Source organism: Papilio polytes, unplaced genomic scaffold, assembly GCF_000836215.1.
Source record: "Papilio polytes unplaced genomic scaffold, Ppol_1.0 DF824180.1, whole genome shotgun sequence".
Classification (NCBI taxonomy): Eukaryota; Metazoa; Arthropoda; class Insecta; order Lepidoptera; family Papilionidae; genus Papilio; species Papilio polytes.
The window spans coordinates 749,335-772,441 of NW_013525024.1; the positions used below are offsets into that span (position 1 = coordinate 749,335).

General features: G+C 33.8%; 1 protein-coding gene across 1 annotated transcript in view; it reads right to left on the reverse strand.

The window, feature by feature from the left end:
* Positions 1-23,107, reverse strand: part of LOC106110982 (nuclear receptor coactivator 7) — a 48,285-nt gene that overhangs the window by 22,886 nt on the left and 2,292 nt on the right. The window contains exons 2-5 of the mRNA XM_013292950.1: positions 8,061-8,123; positions 6,816-6,913; positions 4,059-4,120; positions 2,116-2,250 (exon numbers count right to left, since the gene is read on the reverse strand). Of these exons, the coding sequence (XP_013148404.1) occupies positions 2,116-2,250; positions 4,059-4,120; positions 6,816-6,913; positions 8,061-8,123 (358 nt within the window). The remainder of the gene's footprint in view (positions 1-2,115; positions 2,251-4,058; positions 4,121-6,815; positions 6,914-8,060; positions 8,124-23,107) is intronic.

A 23,107-nucleotide genomic window follows, 5' to 3' on the forward strand; every position in this document is an offset into this window, starting at 1 on the left:
ACGGACAATAGTGAATAGATCGAATCTACCGTTATCAATGTTCGATTATTGTATTTTTTCTTCGTAATTAAATCGAGCCGAAACGAATTACCGCTGTTTTATCTACATATGTGATATTTTGGAGCATGTTAAAGCTTATCTTTTAATTATATAATACTAGATTTAATATCAAAATGATTTTATATATTTTAATAATCACCAATTGAACCGACTTGATCCATATCAATGGTCAGCAAAATTCTCTTCGTACTTTTCGATCTTAGTACGAAACCTATAACTGTATTGCGACTTTACAAACACTTTATCATATAAACATTGTTTGATAACAATAATGCATTACAAAAATACAAATTATTAGATATTTCACGTTGATTCTCTTTATAATTCGCAGTATTTCAGTGTACTAATCTGATAAAAACTGTTTATCATTCATTCCGTTAACAGAAATGTACCCAGTTACTCGCTACCGATCTTGACAATGTAACAAAACAAAATTTGTAACTCTACAAGCACATCATACCTTCATATCCATAATCTAGCTTCTATAATGTATTATTTACAAAATTCTCTAAGATTACACAGAACTCAATCACAACAGACCAGTCAAATACAATGAAGGCAAACTTCAGGAAATATTCCAATACAATAAAACAGAATAAAAAAAACTCTTGTCTTTATTATAATGTCCTTAATGTTTGGGAAGTGATGCACCTAACGCTTATCAAAACAGCATTAACAGAATAAATAAAATATCGATCGTTCTAAAAAGGAGCTTGTAGCCGCGTCATATCGATTGCTGTTACAACGTTTAGATCCAAGGTCGACTTTCGCAAGGAAACAATTTCTTATTCGATCCCTCTCTAATACTAAACATTAAAGTGTCTCAACTTGTTTCGCTACAATACGTGGACTAACCGTGTAATTTCACTGCTGAGATACTTCTATTGACACATAATATTGTCCCTGTTTCTTCAAAGAGAATGGAGGAAGAAAGTCGTAACATAGAGCAAGATATAAACTTTTTACTGTGCAAAAGGGATTTGAATAATAAAAGTGTAGACCCACTTTTTATACGAACAACTTTAGATGGACGGACACCCAAAGAGTTTTAAAATAAGATTCGCCTGCCCAAGCAAAGCATGTTTCAGAGAAACATGCAAATGAACTAAAAAACAAACAATGAAACTTCGTACAATAAACCCGGCAAGTTGTGCAAGAACGAGGACGTCCCCGGTCTCAGAAATGTTTCTCTTTGCATGTCATATTTAAAACACTGATAAACATCTTATTTATTGTTATAGTATTGTTTAGATTTAAGTAAAGCGACATAGACTAATGCAAAATTTCGTCTATTAGTGCCCTGGGCAAGATTTATGTATTGGTCTCTTTTTCCCATGACAAGAGTGGGTCTTAAGAGTGTTATGTGAGAGTGAATTGAATAGCTCAAATTTGATCTACCCTAGTGACGATCCGGGTGTCCATACTTTCGATTTAAGATCCCAACTTCCGAATATTTTTTTCTACAAGTTAGTTTCTTTGGGAGAATAACAACAGATTTTTTGTTATTGTAATTAATGTCAATGAGAAAAATCTCATTTGTTTATATAACTGGCCCATTATATAATTAGAATTATGGTGTAATTAGGCATGAAATATCTTGAATGGGAATTCATTATAAGTGCGCATATTATATTAATATTTATTTCATTTATTTGCCAACTTTACTAAATTTTCCTATCTTTTTAAGTTATTCTGAATTCCATTAGAATTCCAAAAATAATATAATCCAGTTTCTTCATTGTAATATTTTTTAAATTATTACTATTTAAATTCTTAGGAATTTAACCTGGGTGCCAATCGTACTTCATTTTTCAATCCAGTATCGCAATAGTATTGGTGCGGTGGATAGAAAAAACAATATAATTTTTAACAACGATGCTTTGATAGACCAGTGCATTTATATAGTAACAAATACATAAGTAGCTGGTTCATAACTACAACACCAATGACTGGAAATTTTAAGATTCCCTAAACATCTACATGTTAGCATCTGATTTTAATCAAACATGCATTAGTCTTATGTATTAGTGACGTTTATTGACGACAGAACTGACCTTTCCTCTTGTCGGGCACGAGCAGCGTCTGCCCGGGGAAGATGAACTGCGTAGCGAGCCGGTTCAGCTTGGTGAGCTCCGACGGCGTCGTGTCGAAGCGTGCCGCCAGCGATGTCAGCGTGTCACGATCCCGCACCTACAAATAAGTAACAAATATTTTAATTTTTGAATCATCAGCTCATATATCTGCACGTAGGACTCCAGCATATCCATGTTAATATAGACTCTGCCTTCAACCACACACCACAAAGTCTTCCTCAAAATATATGTATAGCCGGATTTAACATCACCCACAACATTCCCACCTCTTAATAGATCCTTCCATCGTATCGATGTTAATGCATTGGATAGATAGCTTCTCTTACTGCTGGACAACCGGTTAAAAATTACTAAAACAGTTGTCTACTGACTTTAAAGACCAGAAATAAAATAGTTATTGTACAGGAACATGGAGGTTTCCTTGCAGAATACGTTTCTCAGCGATAAAATGATGTATATTACACAAAAGGCTTCTTTTCTCAGCACCATTATGTTATATGAACTTTGTCTTTACGCGTTATGTACCCAGTGACGTTATATTTTCCTTTGGTATTTATGCAACGTCACGGCTCTCACGATCACGTAGCGATACAAGGCACGCGACGTCAAAATCCGTATGAGGATAAATGGCAAAGGTATAAATATGTAGCACCATGTCTTATATTATCTTTTTTCAATGTATTTTTGAAGATAGGCAATTATATATTATGTGAGAATAGATATACTTGTGAAGAAGTATGAAACACTTTCTACACCAAAATTGTTACTGAAGATTAACAGTGAGTTTCCTGAACTGCTTAAAATGGTTCAATTATTATACTAGCTTTTTTATTCAACTAGCCAGTAAACTAGTGCGTTTGTATGGGTGCGTGTGAAATCTTATAATCGCCGACTGTCGTCAGCGCTTCGCTCTCGCTACTTTTACAATTTAATCAAATTACATGCAGACACAATCGACATCTCTGCTGCGATGAGATTTCAATTTATAATTATACTAGCTTTCGCCCGCGATTCTGTCCGCGAGGAATAAGAAAAAAACAAAACTGAGTAGCCTATATGTTATTCCAGACAATCCTATACATCTACACAAAATTTCATTGAAATCCGTTCAATCGTTTAGGATACAAACTGTAACATCCATCCATCCATCTAAACGTTGGCATTTATAATAATAGTATGAAGTGTGATGTGACAGTATGATTTCTTTTTCTATTGTGTAACAACAATTTATTGCAGCCAGTGTGATGTCTGACGTTTTATTGATTTAAAAAAAAAGAAGTACCGGACTAGTTGTATTAATTAACTTATCATGTGATTAGTTTTATAAAGTCCATTTTGTATTTTCATTATTTACAAACTACGTATAACAAGGTCGCGATGAAACATCCCTATAAATAGGTTCATTAGGAAACCAGCCAAGTTTGATGTAAATACAAAGTTTAAGGAACTGCGTATTTAAGAAAATTGTAGCATAACAAAATAAGAAATTGGTGATTTTAAATTTTGTTCGATAAGGTGTAAAATCTATACTAATATACTAAAGCGCAAAGATACACTACTTTTTGGTTTAGGATGTCAGCAATTCTTTCTTCAACAAAAATTCCTACACTTGCAACAAACTACAAACTAAATATTTTCGTGTTATTAAACTTATTTGGTAAATGAATTGAAAAAAAAAAACATATTTGGGAAAGGGACCATAAACTACAAGCTGCCAACATTAAGGAAGCAAGGTTGTTATGGTACCGGTAATTTTGACATTTGTAATTGAGAATTTGACAAATGTAAACATTAAAATACTTTTTTTATAATTTCATGCGGTTGAAGTCCCATGGAACTTACATTTACTACATACTAATTTGTAAAAAAATAATTTAGTAATAACAGTACAAGTAGTTTTAATACCGTGTAAGTCATAGTCTTGATAGGGGGTTGAGGGGGGAGCCTCTTGATTTGCTCGTCCTCGTCTGAAACAATACAAAAAAAAATATAAGTAACATTGCATGATATTGTATATGAGCAATAATCATCATCAGAGTTTCCACTGTTGGACATAGGCCTTCCCCAATTCCTTCTACAGAATTCGTTCCTCCTCCTTCCGCATCCAACAATAATGCCGTTTACAAAATCAAGTCATTCAAACACATAAAACCTTATCAATAAAAGCTTATCTTACAATCTACAAATGTTTTACTTCATGTACGTGATTACTTCAAAGAAAATAAGATGCAAAAAGAAACGTAACGTCAATAATGCTCAAATTGCAAATAAGTTTGCGTAATTTTTCGATATTTTTGTCGATATAATCGTTTTCAAAATGTCTCGCAACGTTGTGACCTTAATAAATAAGATTGCGACTAGTGAGAAAATGTGCTAAAACGTTGCCCGCAACTTGTGTGCGATTTTCATTAACAGCTTCTTTCTAGATATATCTAGTATGCAGATTGGAATATTGTATTATTCTATTAGCGTACTCTATAATATGTTAATCCATTTTCAGTGAGCCATTTCAATAATTCGAAGGTTATTGGCTAAAAAAACAACTTATTAAGCAACGTACATTCAGACCGTCTTCATACAATAAGAAAAACATATTTCATTTCAAGTTCCGTGCAAACGAAGTCTTTTGCATACATTTTAATTCTCTTTCAGTCCGCAAGTGGAAAAGTTCAAGGTAAAAAGCTCATCTCGAAAAATAAAGTTATTAGGTCACAGCCTCGCGTTGGCGGAGACAGACTTTTTAACGACATAATATAATAAGGGTCCCCATACACGAACTGCATAAAACTTCTTCCAAGACAACGTTAGCTGACAGGCTGTCACGGTTCCAGCTGTCAATACTGACGGATTAAAGCTGTCCGTGTATTTTGGCCTTTACTGAATAACGCGGAAATGTTCAGAAGTGTGTTGTCATGTCAGAAGTCCAGACGTTGTATTTCCCACTCGATCGTAAACGGAACCATCAAACTATCGCTAGAGAGAGCTCGTAAATGACGGCATACTTGTTCATATTTATTGCCTTACCACTATATTGTTATTTAACCTATAATCATAAACACTGTGAGCGACATTAAACTTTCTAAATGTAGAGCCAATAGAGCATATTTGCTGGACATTGCTACTTTTCAATGGTACTTAAAATATTTTTTCTTCCGGGATTGCAGACGTTCAAGCAACGGCGGATCCAGGGGGGAGTTCATGGGGTCATGACTCCCCCCTGAGCTGGATGGTCAAGGTCTTGAAAAATTTATTTACATACCCCCTGGCGCCAAAGCTGGTTCCGCCCTTGTGTTTAAGCAGTTATACAGACAGAAGGACATACACCCTTACCTGTACTGCATTAAATAGTGCATATTTGTCTCATGACATATGTAACATTTCTATGTAATGGTAACGCAGAGGCTAAGAGTTACGTTGCATAGGATATCGTTATTAGCAACCTCCTCCATACAACCATTAATTCATAATTATAGATGTATTAATGTTGAAATAAATTTACAACTAAATAAATAAAATTTACTACCGGACATTAATATCTTGTAAATATAAAAACAATCTTTCTGAGAAGCTATCCTATACCGGTTCATATAAATTTCGTACCTTGACGTCTTTTTACATATTACAATTTAATTCAAAGCAAATATTGAAGTTATGATTTTCATGCATCAAATAACATTATTTACGACACGACGTTTGAGTCAATATTTTCGTTTCATATTCGCGGCACCAAGGACGATGGCGATCATGAATTGCAAACAACATGAGTTGGAGACTCAAAAGCTTTTCATCAGTTTATCCATTTTAAGATGATTAATGTTCCTTCCAAAAAATAATAGCAAAGTTAGGAACAGCTGATAAGCTACGGTTTAGATTACTAACCATAATAAAATAATACCTTGTAAAGTAAACAAATAATTAGTTAACCTAATAGGTTACCATATTGTCCATAGGTCTATTTCTATAACCAAGCAGAATGATAAATCTGTTAATCTTCTTTAGTCTCTTAATTCCATAACAAATCCTAACACCAAACGTACTTGTTATTATAGTTGCCATATTCATAATTAAAGGTGTTCAATAAGAATTCTATGAAGACATTTATAGTATTTCTGATATATTTATCATTTAAACAAACAGTAAAGACCATCATTCATCGTTATTTTGATTCCGAAGCAATTTATTGGATGTCGACGAGCGCAATAAATCATAGTCGGTCGGTATGAAAATAATTAAAAGACGAGTCGGTGGGACCGCTCTCTGGAGACAGCGTAAACAAACACTGTAGTTTTATAGCCGTAGTATTAATTATAGCTCGCGTTACAGCCGGATACTGCTTTATAACTGGCATGTTTATTCGGCATTTGGCAGCCAGCCCTCGGGGCCTGCGGGCGATTTGCGACTAACGCAACGATAACGACACGGTAGCGATACCTCTACGACAATTATATCGATTTACTATAAGACTCGATTTATACATTCGCCAATTTTAAGATGTGACTTCAGTTCAATATGTAGTTGTATGAGCATGTTCGTATTAAACCCAGTCTTATTTAAAGATCTGCCATCTATACTAATAACGACCAGAAAGACGAAACACGTGTTTTTACGTATTTACAATTGTCAAATAAAATTTAAAATGTTGTAAAATGCAACACTACTGACCTCTATGAACGGCGTCAAACCTTCCCTCCACCTTGGAGCGCAGCGCCTCCAAGTCGAAGGGGGCTGCAAACCCATGGTCCACGGAGCGACTCTTCGACCTGTAATGTAAATTGGTCACTGATTAATATAACAAGATTAAAAAAAATTATATACCATATGTAGTAGGTACATGTAAACAAAATAACGGACTTAATTTTATTAAAAAATATTTATTTTTACTGAGATTTACCATTATTATCTAACAGATAGTGATTACCCAATTTTGGGACACAAATAGACTGCTCGGATTCAAACTATTTTATCACTATGTTTTTTCCAATCCAAACAAAGTTATCGGCCATAACAGGATCTTTATGTTGAAATACTGAGGCCACGGGACAAAGTTAAATCTAATTTCTGACAAACTATTCTAATTCCTATTAACATATTCTGTCTGTGACTAATCGGCTTAATAATGAGATACGAAGAACAACAGTAACAATGAACAGTTTCTGTTAACCTCATTAACAATCCAACTTTCCCAAACTACCTTTTTGCAGTTGAGGAAAATTTGAGAAGTTGTCTGTTTGTTTTTAAACTAATTCAGATTGAGGAAAGCAGTAATACCATTTGGTATAGTGACAGTTCACACGTTGTAAATTAACGCTGAAAGAAGCAGACAACAAGGTACACAAAAGCAGTTTGCGATCGTCTCGATCACAGATGACGTTAGTCGGGGTATTTCAGTGTCAGTGTACTGATAATTGCCTGTCCGAAAACGAATGCCCTAAATAACATTCAGACGGGAACATCACGTTAACACCACGAGGAAAATATCAAGATGTCCCAAGAAATTATGGATGTGTAAAATTCTTAAAATAGTAGATGTAGAATAAATCTATTGCTGATAATATTGACTTGCATGAACAACTTTTCAGGAAAGTAAATGATTCAGTTTTCTTTGATATTATTGAGGAAAACTTATAAAGAAATATAAACAGAATCAGAATGAAAAGGAAAAGTGTTTCAACTTTATACAATCCCCTTTCTAAAAAAAGTTATCAACTGATTAAATTTACTGGTTATAATATTTGTGGTTTATTACCAGGGACTACGCAATCTAATCACAAGCCAAAACTTATAGAAATTAACTACACAATAAATCATAGGGCTAGCAATGAGAATAGTACAGTTTAATTTAATAATGGATGGCTGGTATGGTAGCAGTAGCAGATAATTGAATGATAGATGTATGAAAGTTTATACCTCTTATAGCTTTGGTCGATGCTCTCGGCACTCCTTGACAGCTGCTGCGAAGCGCGTCTAGACCTGCATGCAACAGACAACGAGCTACATACAGGCAATGCATGCAAACAACTAAACTATGCACTTACTCGGACTTTCGTTGTATGCTTATTAAAAGCACTAATATGTTAAATCAAAAACAAACTAATGAATGAAATGACCTTCAAACTACTTCAAGCACACAACAAATGTCTGAATAAGTTGAAACATGACAGTTTTCGCATCGATAATTTAATTCATATATTTTTTATAAGTTGCAACTTGAATGCATTCAACAAAAAATGCGAAAACTCTCATAAAAATTATAGCCGTTAAATAAATTACAGCTACGTGCAAAACATAACGTAAATATGAATAGTAAAGGTCATCGGTTCGTGCGATGGGTCAATAGCAAATTAAAGGTCGGACTACATGCGCAGAACGAACGAGATGTGGAGATATGGAGAACGTTCTTACTCAGAGAAACTTTCTCGCGGAGCATTGTGCTTCGTTCTCCGTGTGAATAATGATGTTAATTTGAAAGCTACGTTTACGAGAAGTGAAACACGACCTCCGCAATGTACACACGCCCCATAACACTGAATAATGGTACATAACTTTAAGTGCACGCTTTACTAATTACTCGCGCATGCAGGGCCATTGAAATTTCTCTGAGTGTTGGCTTTAACTATTTCTATATGATTTTTTAAAATTTTAATATTAAATTTCATGTAGAATTATTATTACGCTTGGGAGTTACAAGTACAGTAGACCATTATGAATTGATAGGAACAAATCGACGGCCTTGGAAAGATAGCGCCTAGCAACAAAAGGCTATTCCGAAATTAAGCTGACCGAGTCACAAAAGAAACGAATGGACGGTACAGTTTCTTAATGATAACTTAAAACCAGTAGACCAAAAACGCGATAGTAAATACAATAAGAGTTACGAAAGAATTGTACTCGATAGACTTCCATATTTATTTCTTTGTTTAGACTGTTGCGTAAAACATATTAATTAAATAAACATTTATAGACTTTAATGGGCAACATAATTTTTATCCTTAGAAAACTAACAAAGAGAAAGACAGGTATCAATTTATAGTGTAGTGTGCATGTTTTTAACGACAATAAATGACTGATCAAACAACTTAACAACTACACAAGCAATTACTACGTTCATTACCAATGAAGGGCATTTCCTTATATTTATGTTTTTAATTTTCACTAAAAGCAAAGTAACTATAAAATGTATCAAAGTTTAACACTTTATATCAAGTTGTAGCGAAGCTAAAGAACTCATTTATCATTTTCCAACGTTGGCGGAGAAAAACAAACGTGTTTGCACAATAACTGTCACTTGTTGGAGCGATCTAATTTACGTGGACTGCGCCATTGTCTAGCAGCTATTTGCGCTGGAGAAAATTAACGTCACAGAGTGATGGATTGAATCTACATGGCTCTTGGAAACGGCGATAATGAAGTTTTGCCCAACAAAGTCGGTCAAATGTTCTTCCAAATTTGTGGTTATATTTTATCCAATAAGCTTAATTTCTGTTTAAGAGTAAAAGTTTGTAATTAGCAATCCCGTCATTTTCAATTTCATAACAAATTTTATTTAACTTTCAAATTAAATTTCAAGTTCTGATTGAATAGCAGTCGAAATTGAAATGAACACATAACCAAATAAAACTAAATTGCTCAAATAACGTGCAAGTTCAAACGATTGGGGTTAAGTTCGTATGTCACGCTGGCAACTCCCCTCGGGAACAGGATTTGATTAAACCAGTACAAGTTGATCTCCGACGCGGCTTCGCCGCTCACATTCATGAAGCGCTTTATGAATGTGCAAGTTAAGTGAAGCCGGTTGGGCTTATCACTGAGGACGGGAACGTCCTTGACACTTGCCGACAACTCGACACCATTGTGTTTGAGCATTCACTAACGTGTCTCCATTATAAATGTTATACTCAATTATACCTAAAAGCCTAACGTTTAAATTACAAAACAAATTAACTGCTGTGCTCAAATAGTAGATTTATCTTAATCATCTGGACTAAAGAACGATGTTACAACGAGTTTAGGCACGTTCTTTTTACCTTAGGGATAATCCACTTCTGAATACAAATGCATATTCCTATTCTAAAGACATCTAAGTCACCAGGGACTGCATATGAAGTATGCACTCAGCGTTGCGTACGGAAGGTTACCGAACATGCGATGCAATTAACTACGACGTATAAGGAATATTAATAAATGAAACAACTCCATTTGCACTTTATAGATTTTAATAAAACGCCAACACACAATGGTATATTATTAGCCGCATTGACAAGTCACTAACCTACGTCAACACATTACCTATGGAATAAATAAATAGAAGAGGCGCGTCGTAATTACTAGACAATTGCCAACATGTTCTTTATTGAAGTTGGCATCCATACAAATGGCGGATCATAAAAATATTAAAATAATGACAGTTTAACACAAAAGTATTATTAAAAACGTACAAAATAACAACGACGTAATTGCAAAGCCCATCGCAGTATTTAATCGTTTCATTATTCGGATAATTAAAGAAACTGGTGTACCATATACAAGTATGTAAAAGAGAAAAACAAACAGCTCATGTTCATAGAATACTTTAACATAGCTCGTCATATGACACTAGTGGGAATCACAACCATGGGGCTATCCATCAGTTACGCAAGACAAACACATTCCTTACATTTTTATCCTTGTACCGCCCAAGTTGTAATCAACAGACGTATAATATTTCAATCAACAACGTCATTAACTTATACTGTTGACAGGATATCAAATACTGAAGCTCCAAAGTATCCTACCTTAGCAATTGTTGATAATAAGTATGGTTTTGTGTCAAATTTTTACTGCTTCCTTACGTCAACGTTCAATTAGCTTCGATAGCATATTACAACCATATAATACTAACCAAAGTAATTGGTGTTGTAAGAGATGTATTTCTAAAATTAATTGAATACGATTAATGCATAAAAGAGCGAAATCACTGTATAGTCATAAAAGTCAAAAAATGTTATAATCATTGCATTAGATTCGTATTAGTTACACGCACCATTGTGTAATATAAACAATTAACTCATCATTGCCTCTACGATTACTAGAATAATGATCGTAAATCGGAATCATCCCGCGTGGGAGCAGTTAAAGACATGCGAAACAACTATTAGGTTTCGTGCAAAAAGGCCATGGTCACGACAAAATATACTTTCCTAATTTAAAAGTAATATGAAAACATACAAAAAAGAAATAGCTAGTTAATATCGATATGAAATAATACTATTAACCTATTTCCTATGAGGCTTTGAACTAAAACAGATTGTTTTATGATTGTGAAAAATAAATCGATAGACTATAAATGCATTGAGCCACCATAGTTGCGATGCGTTAGAGCAATCCACATTGCATTAGGACAAAAGTGGCCAGTACGCAGCAGTATACAGCTAGCCACCGACAAGACAATACAATTTCTTGTATTAGCACATTATTTTCTTTAAAGTTTGAACTGACTTTTATATTGCAAGAATCACACAGACTTAATAGAAAATAAGCGACTCTCCACATTTCAAATTATAAATATCTAAATAATAAATTAATTGATAGTGTACATTGTTGAAGATAAGACGGGAGGAAGTAAACGCATTTAGTATTATTCAACGCGAGGTCATCGGACCGCGTCGACTGTGAACACGTAGGTAGTCACGCAGACGCGCGGGCAAGCCGGCAGGCACGTAGGACGCGACTAGCGTTGCGCCATTACTCAGCTGATAAGCCTGAAGGGCTAACCGTGCTGTCAGTATAATGTAGGCTACTGACGTAAACCCTAGACACTTCTTTGTCTATTGCTTGTTATTTTTTTATTGTTTACTTTACAACTGAAAAGATTCACATTCTGTACATATGATTAGAAATCAGAGAACCCAGCATTTGATTTATAGATTTTACATGTCCAAAAACACGAGATTATAAAACCATTTTGTTTAACACGATGAATCTGTTCGATTTAATATACGCTTAATATATTAAAAAAAGTAATTTAACATCTACAAGATTTAAAATAAAAACACACAAAACAAGAAACTTGTATCGATTGAGACGTTTTGTAATCGCAGACAGCGACACTTGTAGCCGATTTGTAAGAAAGAATATAAGAGACCTCGATTTAGAAGTGAGCTCTTGTGAGCGAGTAAAAGTGACCGCGTAGCCTTACCGATGTTGTAAATCATTATAAACCGTGTTGATAATCATTGGCGTAACGTGCGCTCGGTGCCGCAATATTGAATTACTCATACGTTATGACACAGATTTACTGCCTCTATTAATTCTCGAAAGGAAGCTTATCTTTGTGATCATTAAGTGACAGCTTGTGATACTACTGAAGCGATGTACACTCGCCAGTAGGACAGTCAGCTGACAGATAAATATGAAGGCCGGTAAAAAGAAACAAATTAGATACACTTGTTTTCTATTCCTTTGAAGTGGATACACGTTATTGCTAGATACACGATTGTCTATCTCTTGATCTAGAATAGATTTCTAATGTACTTTAGTAATCAACCAGAGAATCGATAATATATAGTTTACTATTTCTTTAACAGAGATTCAGTCTTAAATAAAAATGTATTGCATTTTTTGTAATCTTAAAACGAGTTCACGCGCTAAATAAATTAATTGCATCATGTTATCGTAATAACAGTCTGTAAATCACACACGTTGTCTGTTATACAGAGCATATCCGCGACGTCTTTTTTTACTGTATAATTAATGTAAGAATTACGCAGACTGACCGATCTAAAGTCTTTTTACATCAACAACAGTATTCTTAAAATTGTGGTTTCATTTAACGAGTACGTAGCACTCATAACTCTGCCGTACTTTCGTTTATTTTTGCGTTTACAAACTGGTTTCTACAACCAACGAGATAAATCAAGGAGCAATTCTATTATCATTACTAGCGTCTACTGATCTAATTAAAATCAGAATATAAACCAATTATCGTACATACTTTGATTCGAAACAAGTTCCATAAAACATTAACATATGTATTTCTATCTACGACAGGCATACACACCACAGGCTAGTGTTATTGTTACCATAATTCTTTGCATAATAAAATCATATCTATGCATAAACTGAACGTATAATTTTTCCACGCGGGCGACGCTACCGGTGTTAAATGCTTGTTGACCCTAATGACCATACTGGCCTTCTAGCCGTGGAGGAGCACGCAGACAAAGAAATGAACGATCCCGAGCCCATATTAGTGTTGTTAGCACATAAAGGTGCAGTTTATATGACTCTATTGTGTTCAAGTTTTATTGTCGGTAACCGTACATTAAACTTGCTGCTGGTACTACACGTCAAATCCATATTGCGGTCAGTTTCCACTGCACAAACACATGAAACGGTGACTGTGGAACGGTGGTGAAGCTGTGCCTTCATATATGTAAGATAAGAATCAGTCTTCTATACAAATATTATAAAGAGGAAAGATTTGGATTTTTGTATGAATTCGATTCACGTAAAAACTACTGGGCGGATTTTGAAAATTTTTTCACCGTTAGAAAGATAGTTACAAGATCTGTGAGTAACATAGGCTATGTTTTCTAATTTTACGCGGACGAAGTCGCGAGCAACAACTAGTATTACATACTATTAATACACTATACGACAGTAATTTTAAATCAATAATAATTTACCTCCGTCAAAGGCATTAAAAGATTTCACATGTTGACGTCACATGTGTTTATATCAGAGAAATTTCTCACATGACAATAATAAACAGCTCTTTGATAATGACTTAAATACCGACTAAATTATACAAACACATTTAAAACCTTAAACACTACATACATATATAAATATATTTACTAATAACATTATCTAAAATCACATACGCAACGTAATTGATAAGTGATAACTCGCTGAATTGTTTCTGAGTAACAATCCCATTACTACGTTGTTAACCTCTATATTTACAACGGTGTTCCACAACAAGCTACAATTTTAATAAATTAAAACTCAAGCATGTTTAACACACTTCATGATTAATCTACATTAATATGAGATTACGTAAATAAAAATGCATCTGCTTAAATGTATATTTCCTATACAAATTATTGGCAACTTCATAAAAGGATTCACTTGCCAAATGAAGCACGGAAGTTATCCAGTAATCGATTATCGAATCCAAAACAATGTTGACTTTATATGTATTCGATGCATTATTTATAACACCCACTATCGTCCCCAAGGCTTTTGGTAAATCATCTGTTAAAATACAATAAATATGTCATTCTGCTACAGTTCCTACTACAAAAGCTTTGTTTAAAATATTTTGTATTCTGTATGAAAATAATATGACTAAAATTAATTAATATTAGTATTATTATTGACTAGTCTTACTACCGAGTCCAATTGATAACTAAGTAGTCACTTAATGTTGATTTTTCATAAACTCTCCACTGAAGGTACTCCTTTAATGACCATTAAACTGTTTATAGAAATTAACTGCTAAGTTAGGGCCACATTCGTCGTTTCTATAATATACTATTGATCTGCGTTGTGTACGGGTATATGCGCGGTTAATTGCCGCCTCAGCAATTAATCTAGTGTCGGCCGTAAACGAGCACAATTGATGCCGCATGGAGGAAATGAACATCTATCCTATCATACCTATGACCTAACCTATTCATATTGGACGGACACTCAAGGTCAAATAAGTCACATCTTCGACCTTAACAGTTTACTTTTGAATCTCTTTCACATTCCTCTTCTCCTAATTAATATAGATAAAAATTTTAAAATCTACTTTAAAATGCAGATCACCATTTTCATTCTAGCTTGTTTAGAGACCAGCTTAGCTGCCTAATGAGGATTTGTTGTACCTATCGTGGCGCATGGCTGTATAAAATACATCTAATTGCGAGTACTCGTACGACTTATTTACAATTCAAATATAAAACATATAGTGCATATTTAAAATTTAAATGGCATTAGCAAGGACACATGAATAAGATCTCGGCTGAATGGATATTCTGAAAAATTGTTGAATAAGAGTTTTGCTCTCGGACACCAGGAATATCGTCCATACACATTGTATAACTAAATGGATATCAGACCATATTAACTTCTAAAATCTGAATCTACTACGAGCAACATACTAGAATTATCTTTTCCAAAGCCATAATAAAGCAATCGGAAATAAGAAGCCAAATAACTAAATGAGAATTTATAGAAAAACGTTATGAGAATTGTAATAAATACATAATTTTACGGTATAACTACGCAATGAGAATGTTGCCACACTACTCGCACCTTGTAAGGATATTGCAACACATAAAAAAAACGCAAAAGAGTTAATCACTAACGTTAAATAGCTTACCGCAGTCAAGTGGCATACTAAATATGGTGTGCTCTTGCGAGGTCTAACGCGTTATAAAAATAATTACAACAAAATAACACAGAATGGCGTAAAGGATTTAATTAAAAAAAAGATAGAACATGCCTGACTATTGCTATGACTACATGTAATCATTTTACAACCAAAACAATCTATACATGTAATAAAATTGGAGTGTCTGTTTGTAATATCATAGGAAAAAATCCAGATTTTGGGAAGATGATGTATTTGCGTTGCTGATAACGAATATCGCATTTAATTTTTTTTTGTCCGTCTGTGTGTCTGTGCGCAATCCGCGTTTGTTCTTGGTAGTCTCGGAAACGGTTGGGCCGATTTCGACCGGACTTTCACTGAAGGGTAGCTGACATAGACGGGCATAGTATAGGCTACTTCTTTATCTTAATATTGCGTGGACGAAGTCGCAGGCAACCGCTAGTACTGAATAAACTCAAACAAGTATCACCAACAATCAAAACAATAAAAACCTTACACAAGAAAACGCCGGAGCAGATGTTGCCGTATCGAAATATCATAATACCGATTAAACCTTACATTCTTTTTGTGAAGCCAAAGATAGCGCAGGTAACGTCTCGGGCATGAGCTATAAATAAAGCCTGGACGCAGGGCAACTTAAACTGCCGGTCGCAAACTACTAAGTTTTTGAGCTGCTGCTGTTTTTTTTTAATAGCCGCGCATCTATTTATTGCTGTCAACGCCATCGAGATGCCGTTCTTTAGAAATGTAAGTCAAAAAGTTTAGACTCAAAAAACACACGACGGCGAAAGGTACTGTTTGATACACATCGGTGATAGAGACATGTTCTAATCGGTGTAATTTTTGGTAACAAATATCGGGTAAGTATCCGTTATAGGAGCAAGACAGATATTTTAGAATTCTGTCAAATATACAAATGTTCATTATCTAGACTATTTGAAGAACTTACATTTATTTATCATAAGAACAAAAAGAAAAATTAAAATTGACTACACGTAAGCACCACTGGCTTACAAAAAAAAGTACGTTCGGAGGCGTACAGGCTCAATAAAAAGTATCTCGGGGCGTGCGCGTCGCAACTTGCGGGCCGCAAGCAGTGCGTGAATGTCGGCGACCTTGCGACCACTCCACGCCGCCCGCGACACATTTGGGTCACCGTACACCGACTAATCGGAAGGATACTTCCTAATAAACAAGTGCGACCATTTCCTATTATAAGCTTATCTCTTTAACGACCACAACTATTTGTAAATACATATAAAATTAATTGAATCGATATAAAACTGGTTTTTCGTGTTTTGTATTTTATAAGTAACATAATTGAGTTGGTTCTTTTAATACTCATTCATTTATTTATATGAAAGGATATTAACCCTTAAAAATCTACTGGACTAGTAAAAAGGAAAATATGTGAGATTTTGTTTTAAATATGTTGGTAACATAATTTTTTTGCTACAAAAAACTCATACACATAAGCTCTAGAGCTTGAAAGCTCTAAAGATAATTACCATATGAAGTCGAGATCAGATTATGTGATATTCCCTCGACATCTTGTATACAATCAATAGGGGGCATTGAAGGATTTTTCTCAAAACATATAATTACCTTGTTTACTGGTGGCAATGATCTTTCTTGACCTACACTTGCATCCTACACACATTACATCAATAGTTCACTAGTGCCATATTCCAGCCTATATTGTTATAGAATCTTTGACAATGCTGAGAGGAAACGTGTGCATAAAACTGTTTTAGCCTATCGCTTCGTACAAGCAAACAGCACTTCTGATGCTTGCTACCTAAGAGGCGATATTTCTGTGTACTCAGAAATCTCCCTTTTATTGGTAAAGTAGTTTACTAATTCGTTAAGAATCGTAATTTTGGAAATTACATTAATGTACTAGGTCGATTGATATTAAATACGGATGCCTAACGATACTTTGATCTCTTTGGATGGTGTTTATATTTACACATTGTATATCTTTAGAAAATTTTAATGATCTTTATTTTTCTTAAACGACATTGATGCAACAAGAAACTTCCCGATTATAAACATCACTAATGGCCGGTTTCCCAGATACTTTTAACCATTCGTTAGTGTTTTTATTTTTAATCCATTGAAAATAAATAGGGACTTCAGCAACCCAGCATAAATAAACAACTATAAAGTACAATGATAAAACAAATGGACTATTAAAGTAATTTGCTCTGCAGGGAACATTATAATGAAAATTTCATTAAAATCTGTTTAGTTATTTGCGGGTGTTTGTGCGGCCGAGCCCGCGTTGCCGGGCGGGGATCGTTTATCAAAAGTTAGACAACGTCCTCCGCCATTGTTAAGATAATTGTTTTTTCTTGAGTTTCTATTCAGGTTTGAAAGTACTTTCAAAGAAGAATAATTATCACGCATTAAATCATAGTAAGATTAATTTACTGCGAAATGTGTAAAATGGGTGTCAAACTAAATGAGCAAGACTGGTTACATCTATCGAGACGAACGTGGCTAAAGAGTCAGAAATCAACATCTTAGCGGAATATGTATGTTGAGATATCGACGTTGATTTTATTGTATTTTCAAACTATTGCTGCTTAATTTGAAGTCCACTGTTCTGAGATCTTAATATCATAATGTACATACATAACATATGTTAAGAACCGTGTGGAAAATATTCATGAAAAATATAATGATCGTGAGTCTAACATTAACTACAGTCAATAAACCAGACGCTAAAGAGAATGCATGTTATAATCAAATAGTAAATGTGTCTATTTTATTTATATGGCTTGTTAACGTAATTACGAACGCTTTTCTAGACAACATATTATAAACATATTCATGAAGCAAGTTCCTGTTCGATTAAAATTGGAAGGCAATAATTTATACGCGTAAGTTAACTACAAAAAGATATCGTTAACAATTTTGTAAGTGACCAGCACTTTTTTGTGCTACCATAGACATCATGGTCCCTTTTATAAAGTTTTATATTACAATGTATAAAAAAAACACGCGCATTCACAATATTTATGATCTTCATTGTAACATATTAGATCAAATCCCGTTATAAAATATTTGGAACGACGAATAAATCTCATCCACTTCCTTGGTATTTTACTCAAATCTATGTCGTTTCAACCTTAGTAAATTTTCAATACGTGGAAAATGGAAAAATCTTGAAAATATTGGCAAACGCTGGCGAAGGAGGGGCCTCTATTACGGAACAATAGAGGCATCGGGCTAAGCGGCTCTTACAACGGATTTATAACATTGATTTTTTCGCTTTAACGGCGGCCATTTTACCTGCATATTAAACGAGCACACACCTTCACACTTGTATAACTTTCAACTATGGTCGGCTCGATAATCGCTAACTCTTTTCGAAACGTTAACAGGAAATATTTTAATGTAAACCCTAACGTCTAGTATGTAAGTAAACATATGTAAGTTTTTAACAAAAACGCAGTAATATTAATTATAAATATCCATGAACATTCCTATAACCATATGGTCTTTCCAGTAATCATGTGGCCAGTGACCATGGATAGAGGTCATTACTAAGAAGAGTTGTGAAAGTACGAGTAGGAGATAATTACAAGATTAATCAATAACTAAGTCGAGATTATGGTGTCTTTTAAAAACATCACATACGAGGACAGACGATTTATTTATAAAATAGCAAATGGTGTGCGAAATATAATATTCCGTCTAACGCGCAGTCAAAATACTAACAAGACATCTGCGAGGCGTTGTTGTCTGCGCATAAGTTTTTGCAATAGCTGACGATGATTTGCACCAGACATTACACGTACTGACTGGCCTGTAGCCAACTTTAAAGACAAAAATGTTTTTATTGACATATACAAAAGTAATGTTTGGCACACCCCTGAGACATAAATAACTTACACGAATTCATCATATTAATGAAAAATTCCTCGAATCTATTAAAATGTCTATAAAGTAAACTACACGTAATTAGTAAATATTACTATTTTATATTCGTGTCAGTATTTTTATTAAGTGCAAATAAATATCTTCCGTATTAGTAGTGATTAGGGTTGTGCTAAACAATTTAAAATATTATTTAATAACACTTCACAAACATTGTTACAGAATGTTAATGGTTATCCATTATCCTCAAACGCACGGCATTGTTTTTGTAACAGGTCGCGTGTAGCAAAGCACTTTGATAAGAAAACAAACTTATAATGTATCGAATCAAATGATTTCGAGAAAATGAATCGGAAAACATTTTGTTAACGAAAACAATGTAAATAGCGTTGATTTAAAACTTCACGTGATCCAATCATATGATAAAGATAACAAAAATAAGATCAAAATTATTTGCCTTCATTTTAGTATAGTTATAACTTTAGAAAAGTCAAATTTGTAAACAGGAAAAATATAAACTTTACGGAATTAAATTCAACAAAATCAATGATTTAGTTAGTACAATATTATCTGATGTCTAAACATAAAAACACCTCAAATTTTGTAAACTAGTTTACTAATAAACAAATAGACAGATAAAGCAGTGTCTCCACTTTGTTCAAAATTAAAAAATAAATTTAAAAATAAACTTTAGGGCCGATACCAATAGATAGATTCAAAATAAAATTATATTTCTAAGCTCAAACATTTTCCTGCTGGCAAAAATGTGAACATTGACTAGCGACATGACTTCATATGCAGACAGAATACAAACAAGAAATGTCGATATCTACAGTGCGTGGGATGGGAGAGCGGTCGCAACGCTACATTGTGTACAAAACATTCTCCTCTGCCAACAATCGCTATTAAAAGATTTACTATTAACCATTTGATACTGACGTACCTATTACCTTTATGATTTATGATCTATTAATCAGATATTGGCGCAAGTCCTAACTTTTATTGTATCTATGATTGTTTAATTAAACAAAAACTAGTAAATCGTAAATTTAAATAGCATTATTTATTGAAAACATACAAGAAGAAATCGATTGAGAAAAGAAACTTGCGTGTTTTTACCTTTATACAAAAACAAAAAACTATCGAATACATTTTCTTATGAGACTTATCTCACTCTTCAGTCCAAACGAATAATGGATCGCTCGTTTTGTAACGTCTAGAAAGTTCTGGAAACTAGAGAAACATCACATGTATTATCGCATACAATGAAGAACCTCTTGAATCACCGTGAAGGCACAGACGTTAATACTAGGGGTCACAAGCCTTTCGCGTAATTCAGTACTGGTAGTAGTACTGTCTGTCTCCAATACTACTAAACATATCAAATGTATATGTAAACGGTACCGTATGTCATTTTTTATTAGCTTTGCAAAGCCTATCTACTAGTTAATAGTGCACTTGATTGATACTAGTCAATGGAATTAAGTTAAATAGACAAGAGGAAGAATTTTGTATGTTCACTGAGCCAATTAGATTGTAATGCTATATTTATCAAGTCTAAAGTTTTTCTACGTCGTAAAACCTTACGAATAGAATTTGGGTTCATTGTAAGACCTGACCTTGGTGGAAATGTCACCATTGAGGTGTGCGTTTTCTTTTATCTGAGTTTGTTGTGACGGTACGTCATTAATATTCTATGTCCCTTCACCAGGTTAAATTGACCGTGAAAGTGTAACATAAATACGTCTGTTTTGTTAAATTTTCAAGAATGCATTTTATTTTTGTGTACATTTATCAAATAGTAGACATAAATTTACATGATATTAATTATGAGAATAATAAATGAATATAACGGTGAAAAAAGCGTCGCACATCAAATCACTATTCGTCAATTTATTAACAATCACTGAAGAAAGATATTAGCTGAGAGTTTCTCTTCCACTGAGTGTAAGAAACAAACCATTAATATTTAGATCTTAAAAATGATAACATCATTGAAGTAGTAAAGTAAACAATAATTTTAACAAATCATTAACATGATATTTTTACAGCTGACGCTCTTAAAACAATACTTCGTGTTGCAATAGTAATAACAGTAAGCATATGTTCATTAAAAATTCAAACAGTTAAACGAGCTTAAACTAAGATTCTTGTTTCATTAAAAATGTAAGGCCAAAGCGGATCATGAGGTAAGTGGCCTGTGGCACAAAGAAACAAAGGTGAACGCACGATTGCGGAAACTGACGCAAAGGCCAGGCGATGATGAAACAACCTGCAACTGCGCCCCGTGACGCGCCGTGACGCCCCGCCTCTTCCATACAGGATGTCGTCTTTATACAAAAGGTTTGTTTGGACAGTTAGCAGTTTAATTAGAAATGTCAATAGACAATTCGATAACCGGATTAGCAGATTACTTCGAGTCTATTATAGCTTTAACGTTAAAACAAAACAAATTTATATTTCAATGTATTTAAATTGTTTCACAGTTTTGTCAGCATAAGTCTAAAATGTGGATATTATTTTTAAATTAGAAACATGTACTATAGTTTAGTAATATCTACTAACGTGATATAAGTCAAATTATAGGTTAAGAAAAATAACTTAAAGTTATATCAAGTACATGCAAAAAATAAATGACTTATAATCAGCTTCCTGAATCGGAAGGAAATTTACATATCTTATATTAAACGTTATATGTCTTTATATATTTTTGCGGAACTGACTACGAGTGGGCAGACAGAGGTCTATGCTAATAAAGCTGCGTGTCTTGATATAATAATGCGAATGTGTTTCCTACTTTATGTAAACATTTCGTAATTTAAATATTCAGCAAACTGTGATTCATTCAATGTTTACTATGTTGCGATTTTGGATATTGCTTTAATATTTAGTATAATGTACCATTATAAGAAATAATAGTAAAATTTGTATTCCATATGATAATACACAGATAGTAGAGTATTTTCTAATTATGTCTACTCTTGAGAGCCGTAGATTATGCGGCATATTTTGCTATAGTTTACGTGTATATTACTAAATTTACAAAAAATACATGTACATCATCATCATTATCTTCCTCCTTATCCTACTCTCACAGGGTCTTCGAAACAGGTTTTTGTCCTCATAACTATCATACGTCATCTCAGTCATCATTCTTGATCGTGTCAATTTTCACGCAATCCATCCACCTGCTTCTACGTCATACACTTGTATTTTGTACATACATCGATATAATAAACATTTAACGAAATAAAAGTAGGTAATAATATTGATTTGTGGTTTGTCGCGACTGCGCGTCTTACCTATCCTGTAAAAAGAGACATCAAACCGATCAAGGTGAAATTGTTGTGTTCGCAGAAAATATATAAACAGACGTTAAAATGCTGTACACGTTCGATCAGCGACAATCCAAAGAAATCGTGAACCGCTAAGACTTCTAATGAAAGTACTAATAATAAATGATTAGCAGTAATCCACAGAGTTAAGCATTCGTACTTTAGTATACAAGATATTAAATTTATTTTAAAAATACTTTAAGTTGTATAAAAAGGACACTAGCAAAATCATACTTTTATATTATAAACGCGAAAGTTTAGCTGGATAGATGGATGTTTGTTAGAGTTTGTAGCCTAAACAGCTCAACAGATTCCGTAGAAATTTGGTATAAATGTAGGGGATATTCTGGAAGAACACATAGGCTACTCAGTTT